Source organism: Mus pahari, chromosome 22, assembly GCF_900095145.1.
Source record: "Mus pahari chromosome 22, PAHARI_EIJ_v1.1, whole genome shotgun sequence".
In the NCBI taxonomy this organism is placed as follows: Eukaryota; Metazoa; Chordata; class Mammalia; order Rodentia; family Muridae; genus Mus; species Mus pahari.
Window position 1 is genome coordinate 23,787,650 of NC_034611.1, and position 18,794 is coordinate 23,806,443.

At 39.4% G+C, this 18,794-nt stretch overlaps 1 protein-coding gene across 1 annotated transcript in view; it reads right to left on the reverse strand.

Annotated features, from left to right (window-relative positions):
- Necab1 (N-terminal EF-hand calcium binding protein 1) overlaps nt 1–18,794 on the reverse strand; it is a 163,699-nt gene that overhangs the window by 26,352 nt on the left and 118,553 nt on the right. The window contains exons 6-7 of the mRNA XM_021222373.2: nt 17,978–18,114; nt 3,156–3,277 (exon numbers count right to left, since the gene is read on the reverse strand). Of these exons, the coding sequence (XP_021078032.1) occupies nt 3,156–3,277; nt 17,978–18,114 (259 nt within the window). The remainder of the gene's footprint in view (nt 1–3,155; nt 3,278–17,977; nt 18,115–18,794) is intronic.

An 18,794-nucleotide genomic window follows, 5' to 3' on the forward strand; every position in this document is an offset into this window, starting at 1 on the left:
TCATCTCTCTCTTTCTTTCTCTCTCTGGATGTTGTATGCATATGTACTTCATATAGAAATATGTATAAATGTAGATATATTTGTACATAGATACAGATCTGCATATCTGGTACCATGCAATATATGTTACACTGGCAAAGTGCCATGTGCTGTTTCAGTTCACTGAGAAGTGGCTTTAGAAGTAGGATTGCCCTCCCTCCTCATTTCAGCCTCCTTTCAAAGTCTCCTCTAAGGCTCCTTGTCTGGGGATTAGCAGGCTCTCTAACTTTGCAGTAGGGAGGAACTAGAACAACAAAACAACTCCAGTGTAAACACATTATGCCCCTGAGAGGTGCTGGCAGGTAAAGCATCGCCAACAAGTGCTATTATTGTTTCCCCCATGATATACAAGTGCTTGTAGTGCAAAAGAGAAGTCAGAACTTCAGACACAGGAAGCATATCCATGAAGAGAAAGTTCAGTTGTGAACTCCTCTTGACTGCCTCAGCTTCCCAATTTGAAGACCTCATCTTAAGAGGTTGCTATTTGTTCTTTTTCTTGGAAGCCTCACCACGGGGCATATTCTGCTGGGGCTATCCCTGAGCTAATCCAGCTGGCTGCCTTTACAGGGCTTCCTCAGTCAATTTCTGTAGGACGTTTTAAGAGCTCATATTGATAATACTCTCTCTTCCCCCTCTCCTCACCTTCATCTCCGTCTCCCCACTCCGGCCCCGTCTTCCTCCTTATTCATTTACTCTGGCTTGTTATTTACATGATAAACTCATTTATTTGAAATCCAAAATATAGCTCATTATAGATCATTCTCTGGACTATACAGAAAAATACCACTTTAGACATTGTATAAACACTGCTTTTAATATCATTGTAACTATTTGTACAGAAAAATGTAAAGGAAGATATTATGGTCTGAGACCTTGAATGGGCATCCTAGCTTCCTATGTGCTGATGACAGCTCATTCAAGAAGTCTCAAAAGTGCTTGTGGAAGTTCTATTAGTTACTCTTCCTTCAAATGAGAGCAATATTGAATCCACATCCCCAAGTCTTGCTTTAGCATAGAAAGAAGTGGAATCAGGACTTAAGTCTTGATAAAGAGGTTCCATTCTCATACAGAAGTAGCACAGTAAATCCCATTAATCTTTAAGATTGCAAAAATAAAACATAGTGATTTCTATCCAAAAATACTTTTGTATCTGTCTTTTGGGAGGAAGAATGTACCAACAAGTTATAAAGTAAAAGAAACAAAAACAAAAAAAAGCATTAGCACTGCATTAAAAAGTGGTATTAGAAATGGATTTAAAGAAAACACTTTAGATAAAAAACCCAGTATGTTTACTTTTTAATTTACAAATTAAGTAACCTATTTCTAAGCCGAGTTGTTGCCTACAAAGATTTAAGAAAAACCAAAGTCCCTGGGAACTACAGCTTTGCCTATGTCTTCCCACCCAAACACTAACAAGACCTCATCCTAGTTACCTTCTAAGATTAAAAGTGATGGATATGGTACATTCAGGATGGCATGGCCGTATCTAATTTCTAGATTTTTTTCCTAAAAAATAATCATATGTATGTATGTATGTATGTACATATGTATCTATCTGTCTTCTATCTATCTACTATCTATCTATCTACTATCTATCTATCTATCTATCTATCTATCTATCTATCTATCTAGTATGTGTGCATGCATGCACATGTTTATGTATGTGCAAGCACATGCATGCATGCATGCACAGGGGAAATTCATGCATCTCAAGGCATGTATGTAAAAGTAAGCTGACAACCTGTGGGAGTTGGCTTAGCTATGGGGTTTGACTTTCTACCATGTTGATTTTGGGGATCAAGTTCAAGGTATCAGGCTTGGTAGCAAACATATTTACTCCTGCAGGCATCTCACTGGATCTGTCCCTTCTAAATGGTTAAAGATGGAAATACTCTAATCTCTGTTTGGCCTAGGGAACCCAGCACTGCCATTTTACAGCCATGAAAGCAGTCTGCAACCTGGTTGCTGACTCCTTGTTCTTTCTTTCTGTGCAGTTCCTATGCGAGTCTTGCAGGGACAACTTTGTACAGCTCCTGCTCCATTGAGGGGCATAGTTTTCTTCTCTATGATTATTAGGGCTGGCATGTGACTTGTTTGGCCAGGGTAAAATTAGGTGGCAAGGCTAACATTGTAGTTTAAATGTGTTTATACAATTTTGGTCTGGCTGTTTGTATTTCTGACACCTACCAGGAGGCAAAAACAATACAGCAGGAGCATAGAATTTAGCCTAGAACCTGACTGAGAGTATCCGAACCTCAGCCAACCATACTCATGAGGAACAGCTCACGAGGAAAAAAAAAGTATTTGGAGTTGTAACTCTTGAGATTTTGGGTTTCTTTGACAATAAAAATAAGCTAATAGCCCATGTGATCATAGACAAATCATTTTATATTCTGAGCACTGTTTTTTTTTTTTTTTTTTTTTTTTCCTGAGTGAGCTGGAAGAACTTGGTAACACATCCAGATTTGGGGTTGACTATGACTGTTCAAAAGTGCACTTTGACACCTTCCAATCAAGTGGAATGTGCTTGAAATGTCAAGTATTGAAGTATTTGTGTTAAAATGTTAAATTGATGTTTTCAAGTGCAGATGAGTTTGTGTACATTCATGTTTACAATAATTACTTGGATATTGGGCACACATGAGCTTGCATATTTCAGAATGATTTTTACAATAACTGTAAATGTAACAGTAAAAGTGTAATACTCAAATCACTACCAAGTCAGGATTAGCCCAACCAACATTACATGACCTCCCAATCTTCAGAAGCCCCAACTATGGCTAATCCTAATATTTTTCTAGATGAGTTTATAATACGCACTTTAGGGGACCTGGAGAAGGTGTGGGGTGGAGGAGCAAGTTCAGAACTAGCATGCCCTTCATCCAGTGCAAGTGTCTTGGGAATTGGCTGTTAGAGTGCTTTCTGCTGTCTCCATCCCTCTGTGGGCTATCCAGGCACATCTGCTAGGATCTGATGTGATGGGCAAGAGGTTACCTCCTCACTTCCTAATACTCTACCACTCTTCAGTTTCACATGCATTTGGTATAAGGGAGGCTTTCCAGGCTTCTGTTTTTCATCTATCCACATGGTAGGGAAGAGCACTGATGTGTGCTTACCTGGACTGCTGACATTGAACTGCGGGCTGTTGGGGGAGAAACTGTTGTGTCTCTGGACTCGGCGACTGGATCGCTTTCCAGGCCATTGAATGGACAGGACTTCAGGCTTGGATGGTCCTTGCCTGAAACAAGAGCCAACATTGAACTTTACTGTCAGAGCTTCAGTATCTTCTCTTAGGATGAGATCCTAAAGTACCAACTACTAGGGGTTCCTGGGATATTTAATCGGGAGAAATACTGTCTGCGAACACGCTCTGGATAGCCAGGCTCACTGTTACTACAGTGTCTGAACGAAGGGATAAGAATGGTCTGGATTTTCATTATTCTTACAATTAAGCCCAAGTAAAATTTAGTTTGTAATCTAACCCTTCTCTCTATCACTGACCAAGTCTTTAATAGAAATAAAATGTGTGTTCATGATGTGTAGTGTTTTGCATCAATTTGAGAATACCTATGGAGTTTTCTTTGCTTAATTAATAGTTTACATTTTTGTTCCAATCTACCAAAAATTCATATATTTTAAAAAGCCAAGTAACTGAATCTTCCTCCTCCCATGATGTGTCTCCACTGCCTTTTCATAGACATTTCTTAGCAAGTATTAATTGTACCATTTATTTTCCTATCAGGACTCAACATTCTTAAATCATTATATCTACACTTTTATTTTAGGTGCTCTATTATCGTTCCAATGTGAAATGATCATGCTGGTGATAAATACATGGAACGATTGTGAAGAACTTCCAAGAAAGAAGTTTAGCTAAAATGATGGATTTAGCAAAAAAGAAAATTTGCCTTTCTTGTTCCATGATTGTCATACAGAACATGATTGTTGGAACTTAAACTATCTTCAGTTACGTGGCAAACGTGAGAATGGAAGACACGTGCTTATGATATGAAAAGGGGAGACTCTGAACAGTATCTAGAGATGTTGTGCTGGGCTTAGGTTGGCCTATGGAGTTCTCTAGCTAGAGAAATCCCTTGAGCATCTGATCCACTTCCTATATATTTATTTTCTACTATGGGCAGTCAAGTATAATATTTGCCTTTGTGAGATTTTTTTTTTTTTTTTTTTGAGACAGGGTTTCTCTTTGTAGCTCTGGCTGTCCTGGAACTCACTCTGTAGACCAGGCTGCCCTCAAACTCAGAAATCCACCTGCCTCTGCCTCCCAAGTCCTGGGATTAAAGGCGTGCACCACCACTGCCCGGCTGAGAATGAGTGTTTAATTATCTTTTACTTCCCAATAGAAACTCTAAAAGCCAAAAGACCACCGGTAAGCTGTTCTACAAATTGTGCAAGACCGCAGATGCCAGCCGAGACTACCATACCCAGCAAAACTCCAATCACCATAGATGGAGAAAAGAAAGGCATTCTGTGAAAAAAAAAAAAAAAAAAAAAAANAAAGAAAACCAAATTTAAGCAGTATCTACTACTCCAGCCCTACAGAAAGTGCTAGAAGGAAAATTCCAACCGAAAGAGGCTAATTGCAAGAAAATACAAGGAATAAATAATCCTTGAACAGCAAATCAAAGGAAGGGCAACACACACACACACACACACACACACACACACACACACACACCACAACTACAGTATAAATGGAATCAACAAACACTGTTCATTAATATCTCTCAACATCAGCGGTCTCCATTTTCTAATAAAAACTACAACTAACAGAATGGATATGAAAACAGGATCCGTCCTTCTGCTGCAACCAAGATACATATCTTAAAATCAAAGACAGACATCATCTTCTGTGAAAGAATGGGAAAAGATATTCCAAGCAAATGGACCTACGAAGCAAGCTACTATAAACTGTTGTAGCCACTTTAATATCTAACAAGATAGACTTCAACCAAAACTAATCAGAAGAGATGGAGACGGGAACTACATACTCACCAAAGGAAAAATCCTCCAAGAGGCCATTGCAATTCTCAACATCTATTCCCCAAACATGATAGCCCTGGCGTTGCTTATATTTTGATGCTAATTCTGCTTTCCCAGGAGGGCTTGCAGATGGAGTGAATTATGTACACAGGTGACTTCTGGTGAACCTCCTCCCCACCTTAACTTGTAAAATAAAAGTTAGAGACAATGATTGGGCTGTAGAAGGGAAGGTGGAGCTGAAAAGTTTGGGGAGAAAAAGTGAAGGGAAGAGAATGGAGGAGGTGGATGGAAAATGGAGCAGAAGCATGTGGCCTGGAGAAACCACAAGTTATAAGGGATCTCATAGATGGGGAATATAGTAGTGTAGTGGTAGATATGCCCAATCTAGGCATGCAGCTTGTATTCATATTAATTGAGTTGTGTTTTCTTTACCTGAGCTTATTTGGGTTGGAGATTTACTGAAAAAAAAATTGGTGCCCAACATGTTGATTAGAACTCAAGTAACCTGAGATAAAAATTCACTGCCCTCCAACCCCCCAAATATGGCTCAGGCAGTGATCTAGGATGCAGCAGTGTGGATTGAAAGGAAATGGAGACCTTATCATTTACCAGCATTTAAATATTTATTCTCTTGATTTACTATGTCTTCTCAAAAGACAGGGCCCTAGATAAAAAATTCCTTGCCTTAGAAAAGAGATGACAAGTAACACTCGAACTAAAGGTTCAGGATTTCATAGGTCACAATAAGCAACAGAAGCTGGAGAATGAAGGTTGGAGATAGGAGCTGGAAGAGACACTACAAAAAAGAATTCGACAATTCACAGAACAGACTGAACAACAAAGAGATAAAGACAAAATTTGGAAGCAAACTCTAGAGGATAATTTACTAAAGCTAGCAAATCAAACTAAGGTTGATGCTGAAATATTAGAATTACAACATAAAGAGAAGCTAAGATTATGGAAGCAGGGCTTAGAACAGAAGACACGGGAAATTTATAGAGCAGCATGAACAACAGAAAGAGAAATTTAAGACTTGGCAACGTGGCCTAGAGGAAACACTAAAATTGAAGACACAGGAAATTATAGATCAGAATAAGAGACAGAAAGATGAAAATGAAGGTGGGAGACAGGAATTGGAAAAGATGCTAGATCAAAGGATTCAGCAGCTCACAGATCAGATCAGCAGAGAGAAAATAATGAGGATTGGAAGCAAGACTTGAAGAATAACCTTTTAAAATTAATCAAAAATAAAATGAACAGCAAACTACCAGAATTGTAATATAAAGAAAAAAAAATCAAAATGTGGAGGCAGAAACCTTGAACAGAGAATACAGGAACTGAAGGAACAGGATGAACAACAAAAGGACAGACATGAAGTGTGGACACAGACCTTAAGGGAGGAATAATTTTAATTTTCAATTAAAGAGGATACTCAGGTAGAGACAAAAGATAAAATTAAAGAAAGTCAACCAAAGGTTATTAGAAAACAAACTTTAGTCTATCTGGTTAATATACAACAAAGACCTCCACAGGGTTATGAGGAATTTTAATTGTAACCCGTGGATGTGTTAGAACTGAGAAAACTTATGGAAAAGGTCACTAATTTTGGAATGCGCTCACCATTTGTAAAACAAATCCTGACTTCTTGGGCTAGTAATAATAGAATAATCCCCCAAGATTGGAGAGAGATGGCAAGAGCAATACTAGAACCAGCTGCAAATTTACAATGGTTCACAAGGTGGAGAGTGGAGGCAAGGGAGAAAGCATGACAAAACAGAGCTGTGGTAGAGAGATTTCCACAGAACAAATTCCTGTAAAGGTTGCTTTGCTGAGGTAGAGGTGCAGGCTCTATATGATGAAGAAACATATAACAAGGACACATGCTCCACTACGTTCATAGCAGCCTTATTTATAATAGCCAGAAGCTGGAAAGAACCCAGATGTCCTTCAACAGAAGAATGGATACAGAAAATGTGCTTAATAAAAACCACAAAAATAACACCAAACTAAGAAAGCTAACCAAACAAAAGCACCACTATGGCCGAGATCACACATTGACCTTTACACTGATACTGGGTGACTTCAATATCCCACTCTTGTCAATAGACTCTTGATATCATCACTCAAAAACAAAAACAAAACCATCCTCCCAACTCCCAAAACAAAACAGCAACAACAACAAAAAACAGGGGTTGGAGAGATGGCTCAGTAGTTAAGAGTACTGACTGCTCTTCTGAAGGTCCTGAGTTCAAATCCCAGCAACCATATGGTGGCTCACAGCCATCTGTAACAAGATCTGACTCCCTCTTCTGGAGTGTCTGAAGACAGCTACAGTGTACTTACATATAATAAATAAGTAAATAAATAAGTAAATAAAATCTTTAAAAAACAAAAACAAAAACAAACCCAAAACCAACCAACCAACCAACAAAAAACAAATATGAACCAACAGAAAACCGATATGATGGAGCTCTTTGTAAACCAAATAGATCTAAGAGATCTTTACAGACAATTCTTTAACGTACCTCAAGAAACTTCCTCCAGAACTGAGGAATCACCTAATCACAAAGCAAGTCTCAACACATACAAGAAAATGCAAATGCCTGGCATACCCTCTGACCACTATGGGTGCATTAAAGTTGAATATCAACAACAACAGAAAGTTCAGGGAGCTTGCAAACTCATTGAAACTGAACACCTCATTACTGAGTGAAAAACTGGTCAAGACAGAAATTAAAGAAATTAAATTAAGAAAGAAATTAAAGACTTTCTAGAATTGGATGAAAATGAATATGCAACTTCCTCAAACATATGGAACACAGTGAAGGTAGTTTTAAGAGTAGAGTTCATAGCACTAAGTGTGTACATTTAAAAAATGGAGAGATCTCATAGTAGTAACTCAATGGGACACCTGAAAGCTGTAGAACAAAAAGAAGAAATCAAAAGTAGTAGATGGCAAGAAATAATCAAACTCAGGACTGAAATTAATAAAATACAAACAATAAATAACACAAAATATCAATGAAACAGTTTATTCTTCCAGAAAATCAAGAAGATCAACAAATTAACTAAGAGGTAAAGAAAAAAATCCAAACTAACAAACAAATTACTCTTATCCAAATTAACGAAGAGGTGAAGAAAAATTATCCAAACAACAAACTTAGAAATGAAAAGCGGAACATAATAACAGGCACTGAGGACATCCAGAGAATCTTAAGGACATACTTTAAAAACCTATACTCAGGCTGGTGAGATGTCTCAGTGGGTAAGAGCACCTGACTGCTCTTCCGAAGGTCCGGAGTTCAAATCCCAGCAACCACATGGTGGCTCACAACCACCCGTAATGAGATCTGACACCCTCTTCCAGAATGTCTGAAGACAGCTACAGTGTACTTACATATAATAAATAAAAACCTATACTCCACCAATTTGGAAAATCTAAAAGCAATGGATAATTTTTTCAATAGATACCACTTACCAAAGTGAAATCAATATTAGATAAACAATTTAAACAAACCCAAAACCCCTAATGAAATAGAAACAGCAATTGAAATCTCCTCTCCCAAGAAAAGGTCTCAGACCAGATGATTTTAGCATAGAATTTTATGAGGTCACAGTTACGGATACCCAAACCACATTAAAACTCAAGAAAAAAGAGAGCCACAGGCCATTTTAAAGATGAACATAGATGCAAAAAAATCACAATAATGTAGTTTCAAACTAAATCCAAGAACACATCAAGAAGAGCATATACTATAATCAAGTAGGTTTCTCCCTAGAGATGCAGGCATGGTCCAGCATGAGTAAGTTCATAAAAGTAATCCACCACATAACCAAACAGAAAGACAAAACACCATGATCTTTTCACTAGGTGCAGAAAAGGCCTTTGAGAAAATCAAACGCTCCATCATGATAAAAGTTTTGGAGAGATTAGGGAGACAAGGCACATAACTGTAACAGTTTACTGTAAGCTAATAGCCAACTTCAACATAACGGAGAAAAATATAAAGCACTAAAATCAGGAACAAGATAAGGTTTTCCACTTTCTATACCTATTCAATATAGGATTTGAATTCTTAGCTAGAACAATAAGACAGCTGAAGGACATCAAGGGGATACAAAATGCAAAGGTCAAAGTCAAAGTTATACACACACACACACATATGTGTGTGTATGCAGATAATAAGATGCATATTAATCAGTGGAATCATTGAAGATCAAGACATAAAATCTACATACATGAGGATACCTGAATTTTGATAAGGAGGCTAGAAACACACACTGGGAGGGAAAAAGCATCTTCAAAAAAATATGGAGCTTATCAAACTTAATGGCTGCATGTAGAAGAATCCAGATAGATTCATACTCATCCCCCTGTACAAACTCCACTCCAAATGCATTGCAGACCTTAATATAAAACCAGATACACTGAACCTGTTAGAAGAGAAAGGAAGGAATAGCCTTGAACTCAGTGGGACAGAAAAAGACTTTCTGAACAGAACACCATTAGCACAGACATTAAAATTAATAATTAATAAGTGGGACCTCGTGAAACGGAAAAGCTTCTATAAGGCAAAGGATACTTTCATTCAGACAAAGCAGCAGCCTACAGAATGGGAAAAGATTTTTTTATCAACTACACATCTGATAGAGTCCCAATATTTAAGATATATTTAAAAAAACTCTAGAAACTCAAACTAACCCTCCACAAATAATTGAATTAAAATGGGGCATAGATCTAAACAGAGAATTCTCAAAAAGAGGAAAGTTCAATGGCCAAGAACCGCTTTAGGAAAGGTTTAACATCCTTACCATCAGAGAAATAAAATCAAAATTACTTTGATATTTCATCTTATACCAGTCAGCGAGGCTAAGGTCAATAAAACAAATGACAGCTCATGCTGGCAAGAATGGGGAGTAGGGGGGAAACTCAGCCATTTCTGGTGGGAGTGCAAACCTGTATAGACACTATGGAAAACACTGGGGTGGCATGCCAGAAAGATGGGAGTCAATCTACCTCAAGATCCAATTGTACCACTCTTGGACATATAATCAAAGGATGCTTAATCCTACCACAGAGACACTTGGTCAACCATCTTCATTGCTCCTCTCTATTCATAATACCTAGAAATTGGAAACAACCTAGATCACCCTTGACAGAAGTATGGATAAGGAAAATGTGGTACATATATGAAAGGGAGCATTATTCAGTTGTTAAAAAAATGAAATCATGGAATTTTTAGGTAAATGAATGGAATTAGAAAAAAAATGAGTAACTGAATGAGTAACTCAGATCTAGAAAGACAAATACAGTATAGTATATGTTTGCTTATATGTGGACATTAGCTATTAAGTCAAAGCTAACCATTCTACAGTCCAGAGAACCACAGAGGTATACAGTAAGGGACCTGGGGTTGTGGGCAGATAGATCTTCCTAGGATATGGAAAAAGAATAGAGAGTTGTAGATGAATGGAGTTGCTGGAATGGGAGTATCAAGTGGGAAGGTGGAGAGAGTGGGGTGGAGAGCGTGACAAGAGAAGGAATACTGGGTGAGACAGCTAAAATTAAGGACTACATGAGGGGTGGTGTGGATACCAAAACCAGTAGAAGGGGAATCTAAATGAATTCGCCAAATAATGCGGGGTGGGCGATATAATACCATCAGGATAGCTCTTGTCACCAAATGAAGATTTCAGTATTGGGATTGAGTTCTATCTAATTGAGTAGTTGGCAGAAAAGATCCCATGGGAATTCAGAAACAACCCAGTCAGTCCCCAAGACTATAGGTTGTTCTTCACAATCTGATGGCAAGGCTCCATTGCTAAAGACACCTAGACAACTCCCTGAACATGGAAACACGGAGCGGATGCCTACATGGAGAACTTACTCACATGCCCTAGTGTTTTGGGTACAGGAAACTACTCTGCACTCTACCCAGAGAGAAATATCAACTCAGTCACAAAATATTTGATTTATAATGGTGTCCCATCTGCAAGATATGCTGGGATAATGGTGGCCGAAAGCTTGTGGGAGTAGCCAATCAATCTCTGAGATTCTGTGAGATGGAAACTTGTCCTGATACTGCTTGGGTGACCAAGAACCCGAAACTAGATGACAAAATCAAATACTACTGTACTTTAAAAAAACATGTAGTGATAAAATGACTCCTAATGACATTCTGCTATTCTCATAGATCAGTGCCTTGTTCAGCCATGATCTGAAGCTCATTTCTTCATCAGATGGGAACAAATACAGAGAGACCCAGAGCCAGATATTATGCAGAGAGTGAGAGTCTCAATCGTAGGCTGGATGTCTCCATCAAATCCCTCCCATGAGGCCACAGGGAACCCTATGGAAGAGGAGGCAGAAAGAGTTTAAGAACCAGAGGCGATGGAGGCCATCAAGGAAACAAAGCCCTCAAAATGAACATGAGCGTAGCTCAGATGAACGAACTCACAGAGACGGAGGTAGCATGTACAGGTCCTGTGCTAGTCAGAAACAGGCAAACGAGTAGTCTCTCTCTCTCTCTCTCTCTCTCTCTCTCTCTCTCTCTCTCTCTCTCTCTCTCTCTCTGCTTTCTCTTGGGCTCTCTTCCTTTTGTTTGTTTTTTCATCTTATCCCAATGTGTCAGTTTTTTGTTTTATTTTATTAAGAGAGAAAGATTGAGAATGAGACAGCAGATAGACACACACAGAGAGACACACACACATACACACACATACATGCACACACACACACACAGAGAGAGAGAGAGAGAGAGAGAGAGAGAGAGAGAGAGTCATTCCAACACCCAAAGCATATCCTTTATCATTTCCAGACATCCTAGATTCCACTCCCTAGAATTTCTGGGCACATCATTGTCTGTAATATTCTGAAATGTCATATTGCATTCCTTAGATAGAGCTTGGTCTAATTTACCAGGATGAAGACTCACACTCTTGTTCTGAAAGCTTTTCTTGAATTATTCTTTTGATGATTATTCTCCCTTGTTCTTTTCCTAGAATTTCTATTTTACAAACATAAGATCTTTTAAACTTACTCTCTGGTTTTCTCATCATATATTTTCTTTCTTGCTACTTTGTAGAGATTTTATTATAATTTTATATTAAAATATTCCCTAAGAATTTCACTTTTACAATTATAAGTTTGGACGTTTGAGACAAAGCTCATCGCGCTGCCTGCTGCAGACTACTTCTGTTAGCAACAAGTTTGCCTTTTGATGGGGCTAGTTCTTCTGAACTTTTTTTTTTTCTGTTCTCAGAATTATTTTATGATGGCTAAAGAAACTACATTTTTGCTAGGGATCCATTTTGGTATCTAAGAGCTGCTTGTTTTTGACGCCAAGCTTCTAAAAGACAATTTGTTGACAAGCCGGACCCCTTGAGATCCCCTTGTTCTTGCTACTAAATGCTGGTTTTGGCCTCTGTAACTTGCATATGCAGACATTCAAGGACTATTTTGAGGTCAACTTGACCATCTCATCTTGGCTGAGCAGTTTTTTTTTTTTTTTGTAGTTTCTCCTTTGAAAGCCATTCTGTCACCTGCCTCGGTAGTGCATGTCTCTGATTTGGATTAGAGACATGGCTCGGCTAGCAGTTTTAACAAATCTGGCTAACTATAATCTGAAATAAGTCTGATCGTGACCCCAAACTCTGTTTCTGTTTCTGCTGGTTTTGTTTTGTGCTTGTTTTGTGTTTTCTGTTGCTCCACCCCTCCCTCTACATTCCAGAGTGAGGACAAGGCAGCTTGGCATTTTGTATGCATTGCCATTAGCCAAGTCACATCGTCCCGTAGGAGTCCTTAAGCCTATTCATAGGGACGACTCTGAATTTCTCACAGAGTCATCAGATTGTCCACCCAAGCGTCCCCTAACTGAACACTTTGAGCTGCAAGTCTGTAACCTAGAAACGGCATACAACGTGGGTTTAGACGTCCGGGCTGGTATCAAGGCCTTCTCTTAGTGTCTCATCTTCAGCTTTGGGCTCTGCCCCCTGTTGTACTTGATTCACATGTTTTGACCTCTAAGGGTCTCCAGACTGGGAAGGAGCAATCACTGCAAACATCTGGTGGGGACTCCCATACTACACCATTGGTCCTCCAGCATCCCAGGGTTCTTTGCTCTCACTGCTGCATATCTTCCTTTTGCATAGTCTGTGAGAGCTGCGCTCCCCAGGGCTTTTAAATCACTTTAAATCCTTATAGTTTAAAATGTTAATTTTGAAAGTTTAGGCAGCTTTGTGCATCAGTGGGAGGAGAGGCCCTTGGGCCTGAGGGGGTTCAATGCCCCAGTGTAGGGGAATGCCAGGGTGGGAAGGTGGGGAGTGTGTGGGTAGGTGGGGGAGCACCCTCATAGAGGCAGGAGGAGGGGGGATGGGATGGGGGGATGGGATGGAGGGAAGACCTAGGAAGGGGAAAACATTTAAAATGTAAATAAAGAAAATACCCAATAAGAGAAAAAATAAAGGAAAAGTTTAGACAGAGAACAACAAAAACATTCAGATGTATCTAGTTTCCAATATTTAATTTTCCCTATGGATTTTCCTACAGCATAAGTCCCATGCTTTGGTGACACAGCCACAGAGCTGCTTTTCTCTGACCAAGCTAGGGGATCATAAGCCATAGGAGGATGTGGGTGAAACTAAAGCCTGTCCTTTCTTCTATACTAAACAATGATCAAAAGTCAAGAAATGAGTCCCAAGCCCAGAGGGACGCATTTGTATCTCTGCCTATAGAAGGAACTTGGAAAACAGACCAAACTTAAGGATTCCATTATACAAAGGAAATCCACATGTAGTTGAACTGTGTTTAGGAAATGAAGCCTGAGAGTAGAGGGGTTTATGCAGTAGTCCAGGGGTCCTCTGGAGGGTACCTTTCACATCACATAATGACTTCTCTGCCACTGGCGATTAGACTCTTTCAAGCCAGGGAATTAAAGTAGCTCCCACTTAGCTAGCTTGCCTGTGCAGATACAGAGATGGCATGAAATGCCATCTGAGACTCTCACCTTTCTGACATTCCAGCTGTGCATATCCCCCCCTCTCTGAAATTGCCATTTTCACATGAATGGGCACAGACATTATGCTCAACCCGGCATGTCTGATTCATTATTGCAGGATGAACGATGTCGTGTGATTCTGCCTGAGGCTTCTAGAAGGAAGAGACATTTTCTCTAGATTTCATCCTTCTCAACACATCTGTATCCCTTGTTTTCACAAGTATTAAATTCTAAAGTAAAACAGAGGCTGAAGGGGAAGAAAATGATTATGACCCTGGGAATTTTTTTTTCACATAATCTTCTCTTTTGTTTTATTTTCAAATTTCATAAATACATAAAAGGATACAAGAAAGGAATGAGGTACTGGATGCCTTTGTCCATTGGGTTTCTGGAGAACATTACAGGATGGTTTTATATTCTTGTACATCACTTTCCATTCTTATCCAAGGAAGGCTGCCTTTTCTAGTTAAATTTGAGCACATAGTATTTTGCCCATGAGGTAGTACAGAAATAATAGGCATGAATTAATAGAACGTGCTCATCCCATTGCCTGACTAGTTTATTTATTTATTTATTTATTTTTTATTATTTTCTTTATTTACATTTCAAATGCTATCCTGAAAGTTTCCTATACCCCTCCCCCCCACCTCTGCTCCCCTACCCACCCACTCCCACTACTTGGCCCAGGCCTTGCCTTGTGCTGGGTCATATAAAGTTTGGAAGACCAAGGGGCCTCTCTTCCCAGTGATGGCCGATTAGGACATCTTCTGCTACATATGCAGCTAGAGACACGAGCTCAGGGGGTACTGGTTAGTTCATATTGTTGTTGCACCTACAGGGTTGCAGCCCCCTTCAGCTCCTTGGGTACTTTTTCTAGCTCCTCCATTGGGGACCCTGTGTTCCATCCAATAACTGGCTGTGAGCATCCACTTCAGTGTTTGTCAGGCACTGGCATAGCCTCACAAGAGGCTGCAATATCAGGATGACCCTGGGAATTTTGATGAAAGTTACAGCTTACAACTCTTGACTATGTAAAGTATCATGGAATTCTCTTTTGTGATATTAAAAACTGAGGAGTTCGGTAAATCCTGCTTTAGCTTCTCTTTGTTCTTCTCACACACTATATGTACTACATATAGCTGCCAGACTAATTTTCTTTGAGCTTTGGTTGCATTAGATTGGTCTTTTATAACCACTGACAACAACCTATGATGTAACTAACTTCCAATGCATCTGGCTAGCTTGTACGGTCTTCCAGATAGCAGATAGATTGGCCTCCTTACTGTCCCTACCCTGCCGCTCTTCTGTTGGGCTCTCTCCCATTCACTGGGCTCCACTTGTTTAACACATGGAGGGGGAACAACGCAAAGGCCTAGGCATCTAGAAACGGTAAGACTGATGGAGAAGGCGATAAGTACAAGTCTGAGTTAATTAAGTGGGGGTACAGGCACAACTAGAGCACTCGGTGGGGAACTTGGAGGCTTTATAGACAAAGAATTGTGGAGTGACAAAATAAGATTGGAAAAGCTAGCTAGATGAGAGGTATCCAACATGGGGAGGGCTAGAACACACTCCTCCAATACAGAATATCATCCTGCCTCTCAAAGCCCTCTTAAGATCCAGTTCGAGGCTTCTCCACCTAGGAAGCTTTGCTAAGGTTGTTTTGATTGATATCCTGGGACAGGGCAGACTTCCTCTTACTGTTTTTCTGTCATTGGCACTGGTCCTGGGGTCTCTGGTTTTGGTGGCCTTTGGTGACCCTTGGAAAGAAGACACAGCCTTGTAGGTTAGGGCTAATAAATGCTTCCTTCTGAACCGCCAGAAACTTCATAATGGATATAATGGGCACCCACCCATAGTGGTATACTTTTCCCCATATTTTAAAAATTAATTTAGTCAGAAACTCCTGAGCGTATCTTAGAATGGGGTTGGACTGGACATCCCCGGATGCTTTAGTCAAGTTCCGTATCACAGCACTCTCCACACTGTCAAGAGACCTGTAAAAGTTCCCATTATTCAAGCAGTTTTGGAGCTATAAATCTGGAAGTAAAAGGCTCATTAATCCTCTGATGTCGTCTATTTTTCTTAAACTCTGTATTATTTTGTTCCTTCCCATTAAACACAGATGCTATGCAGCTTCTGGTTGCAGGCAAAAGCTGAAAGCAAGCCTAATACAAAAAAATAATTGTTCATTAAACATTTGCTGTGGGTGTGGCCTATGATTATAGACAATAACTACAGAAGGGAAGCCTAAGAAAGAAGGGGGGGGGGAGGCAGAGACTAGGCTTTGCTAAGTCTCCTCTCAGGTGGAAAATGATTGATTATAAAAGGAAAAAATGTGGATCCAGGAGATGTAAGTCAAAGAGGTAATAAGGACCATCATGTTCTAAGAACATGAAATCGATTTCACCATGCTTCAAGACATCTAGTTTTCATTTCAAACTGGAGGATGTGGGTTGCTATTTTCCAAAGTGAATTTGGTGTGGAATCGCTCAACACAGTGAAAAGACAAGTGAGAGTGAAGAAGGGTGCTCAGACCCATTGAAGGATGCAATCCAGCTTTCATCGGCCGCACCCCAGATCCACCATCGGCCCATGGCAGCTTTCTTCTGTTGGAATTTGGCAGTGCCCATTCATCCGACACTGAACATACACATGGCTGAAAATTCAATAATACGGAGATGTCTTGATAATCATATATCCATTAATCTGTTTAGAAAAATTGGTCTTACAGGATAAATTATGACCGTTTTGTTCACAAACTTTACAGTGTGGTTCCAAGAGCAAAGGTTACATGAGGCATATCCAGGAGCTTAGAGTGACATATCAACAAGAGCAAGAATGCCGCCCTTGTCCATCTTGCAAGGCTCAAACAATATCAACTGAGTAACATAGCAAACGGTTTGAGTCATTCTGATATTGCTTCACTTGCCTACAATAGAGGCTTCTCTTCAGAACCAGTGCCACTTTTTAATGTTGTTAATTTTCTTCTTAGTGATATACACTGGCAGCGTTAGCTTTTAAATCTCCCTCATCACTCACTTTCCTCCATTATAAAAGGAATCTGTCTTGCTAATTAATGCCACCATCTTTCTAATATAACCAGGATCACTTGATCTATTACATTAATGCCTTTCTGATCACTGCCACGTTTTCAAATTTTACTGATTTTGAAAACCAGACTATGGGATTAAATTCCATTGTGCCATATTTAATATCTCACTCTTCAGAAACCCACTGACAAGTTATTTCCTTCCCTCTATATTTATCTTGTGCCTTTTACAGTTTAGTTTTACTGTCTGTTTTATGTATGTAATAGGTTTTTAGCTCTTTAAGAATTAATATCTAGTTAAATATATTATTGTCATCTATATTGATTTTAAATTCTCTACATACTAAATTCTTGATTCACATTTGCAGAATAAATGACAGATAGCATAATAAAAGGTGAGGTTTTCTTTTTTTCAAAGCAAATAGCCTAGGGGGTCTGTCTTAGTTAGGGTTTTACTGCTGTGAACAGACACCATGACCAAGGCAAGTCTTATAAAAAACAACATTTAATTGGGACTGGCATACAAGTTCAGAGGTTCAGTTCATTAACACCAAGGCAGGAGCATGGCAGTATCCAGGCAGGCATGGCGCAGGCAGAGCTGAGAGTTCTACATCTTCATCCAAAGGCTGCTAGTGGAAGACTGACTTCCAGGCAACTAGGGTGAGGATCTTAAGCCCACACCCACAGTGACACACCTACTCCAACCAGGTCACACCTATTCCAACAAGGCCACAACTCCAAATGGTGCCCCTCCCTGGTCCAAGAATATACAAGGGTCCTTGGCATTTCTTGAAATTTATTAATTTAGCTTTCTCTAGAATAAGCAGAAAAATCCTTCAACTGCCTTCCCATGAGTAGAGCATCATCGGAGAGGGAAATCAGTAGCTACCTTTCTTGACGGGTTTGCTCTTCAGTGGTTTCCATGGCACATTCCAGAGAGTTCTGGAGAGACTGCAACTGATTCAAGGTCTCCTTCAACAAAAATCGAGTGACAAATTGTTCCAAATTGGAAGCTTCTTGGTAGTCCTGGGGGGTTACAAAAAAAAAATGTAATTAGGAATTTGGTAGCTTGGTAGAGACAAACATTCAGGAAAAGATTTTTTTTCCCCAAGTATCCATCAGTCTTAGACTAATCCTGAAAGGGAAAATGGAGAGGAAGTCTGTAGAAGGACTTTCCACCTGTCAGAGGCCAAATTTAATAACGGATCAGACTCCATCACTTCTCATTGCACCTGCCTCATGTTTAGCAAAAAGCATTATTAAGCGATAGATTAATAGATTAATTAAGAATTAGATTAATTAATAGATATCCATGGAAAAAAGAAAAAGTTTGCAGAAAAAAAAAGTTAGAATGTAACTGACTTGCTTTGTTCTGTTTCATGTATATAATCACCATAACATCATGTATTTTCTTTTTTCGCCCACAAAATATAGTCATATTTCAACAAATGCCTTACGTCATTCTAGATATTTCCACTTCCTGGCCCCAGTCACCGCCTGCTTCTTGGTTCACTATAATGTGAAGTCTCAGTCGCATGGTAGCAATGCCACAGACTTCCTTCTTGACTGTGTCTGCCCTACTCCATAAGCCCAAAGAAATCTTTACTTCTTAAATTGTCATCGTCAGATAGTCTGGTGACACAGCAGTAACTAATTCCCTAACAGAATGATATATATTTTGTATGATGTAAAATACAAAACCAAGA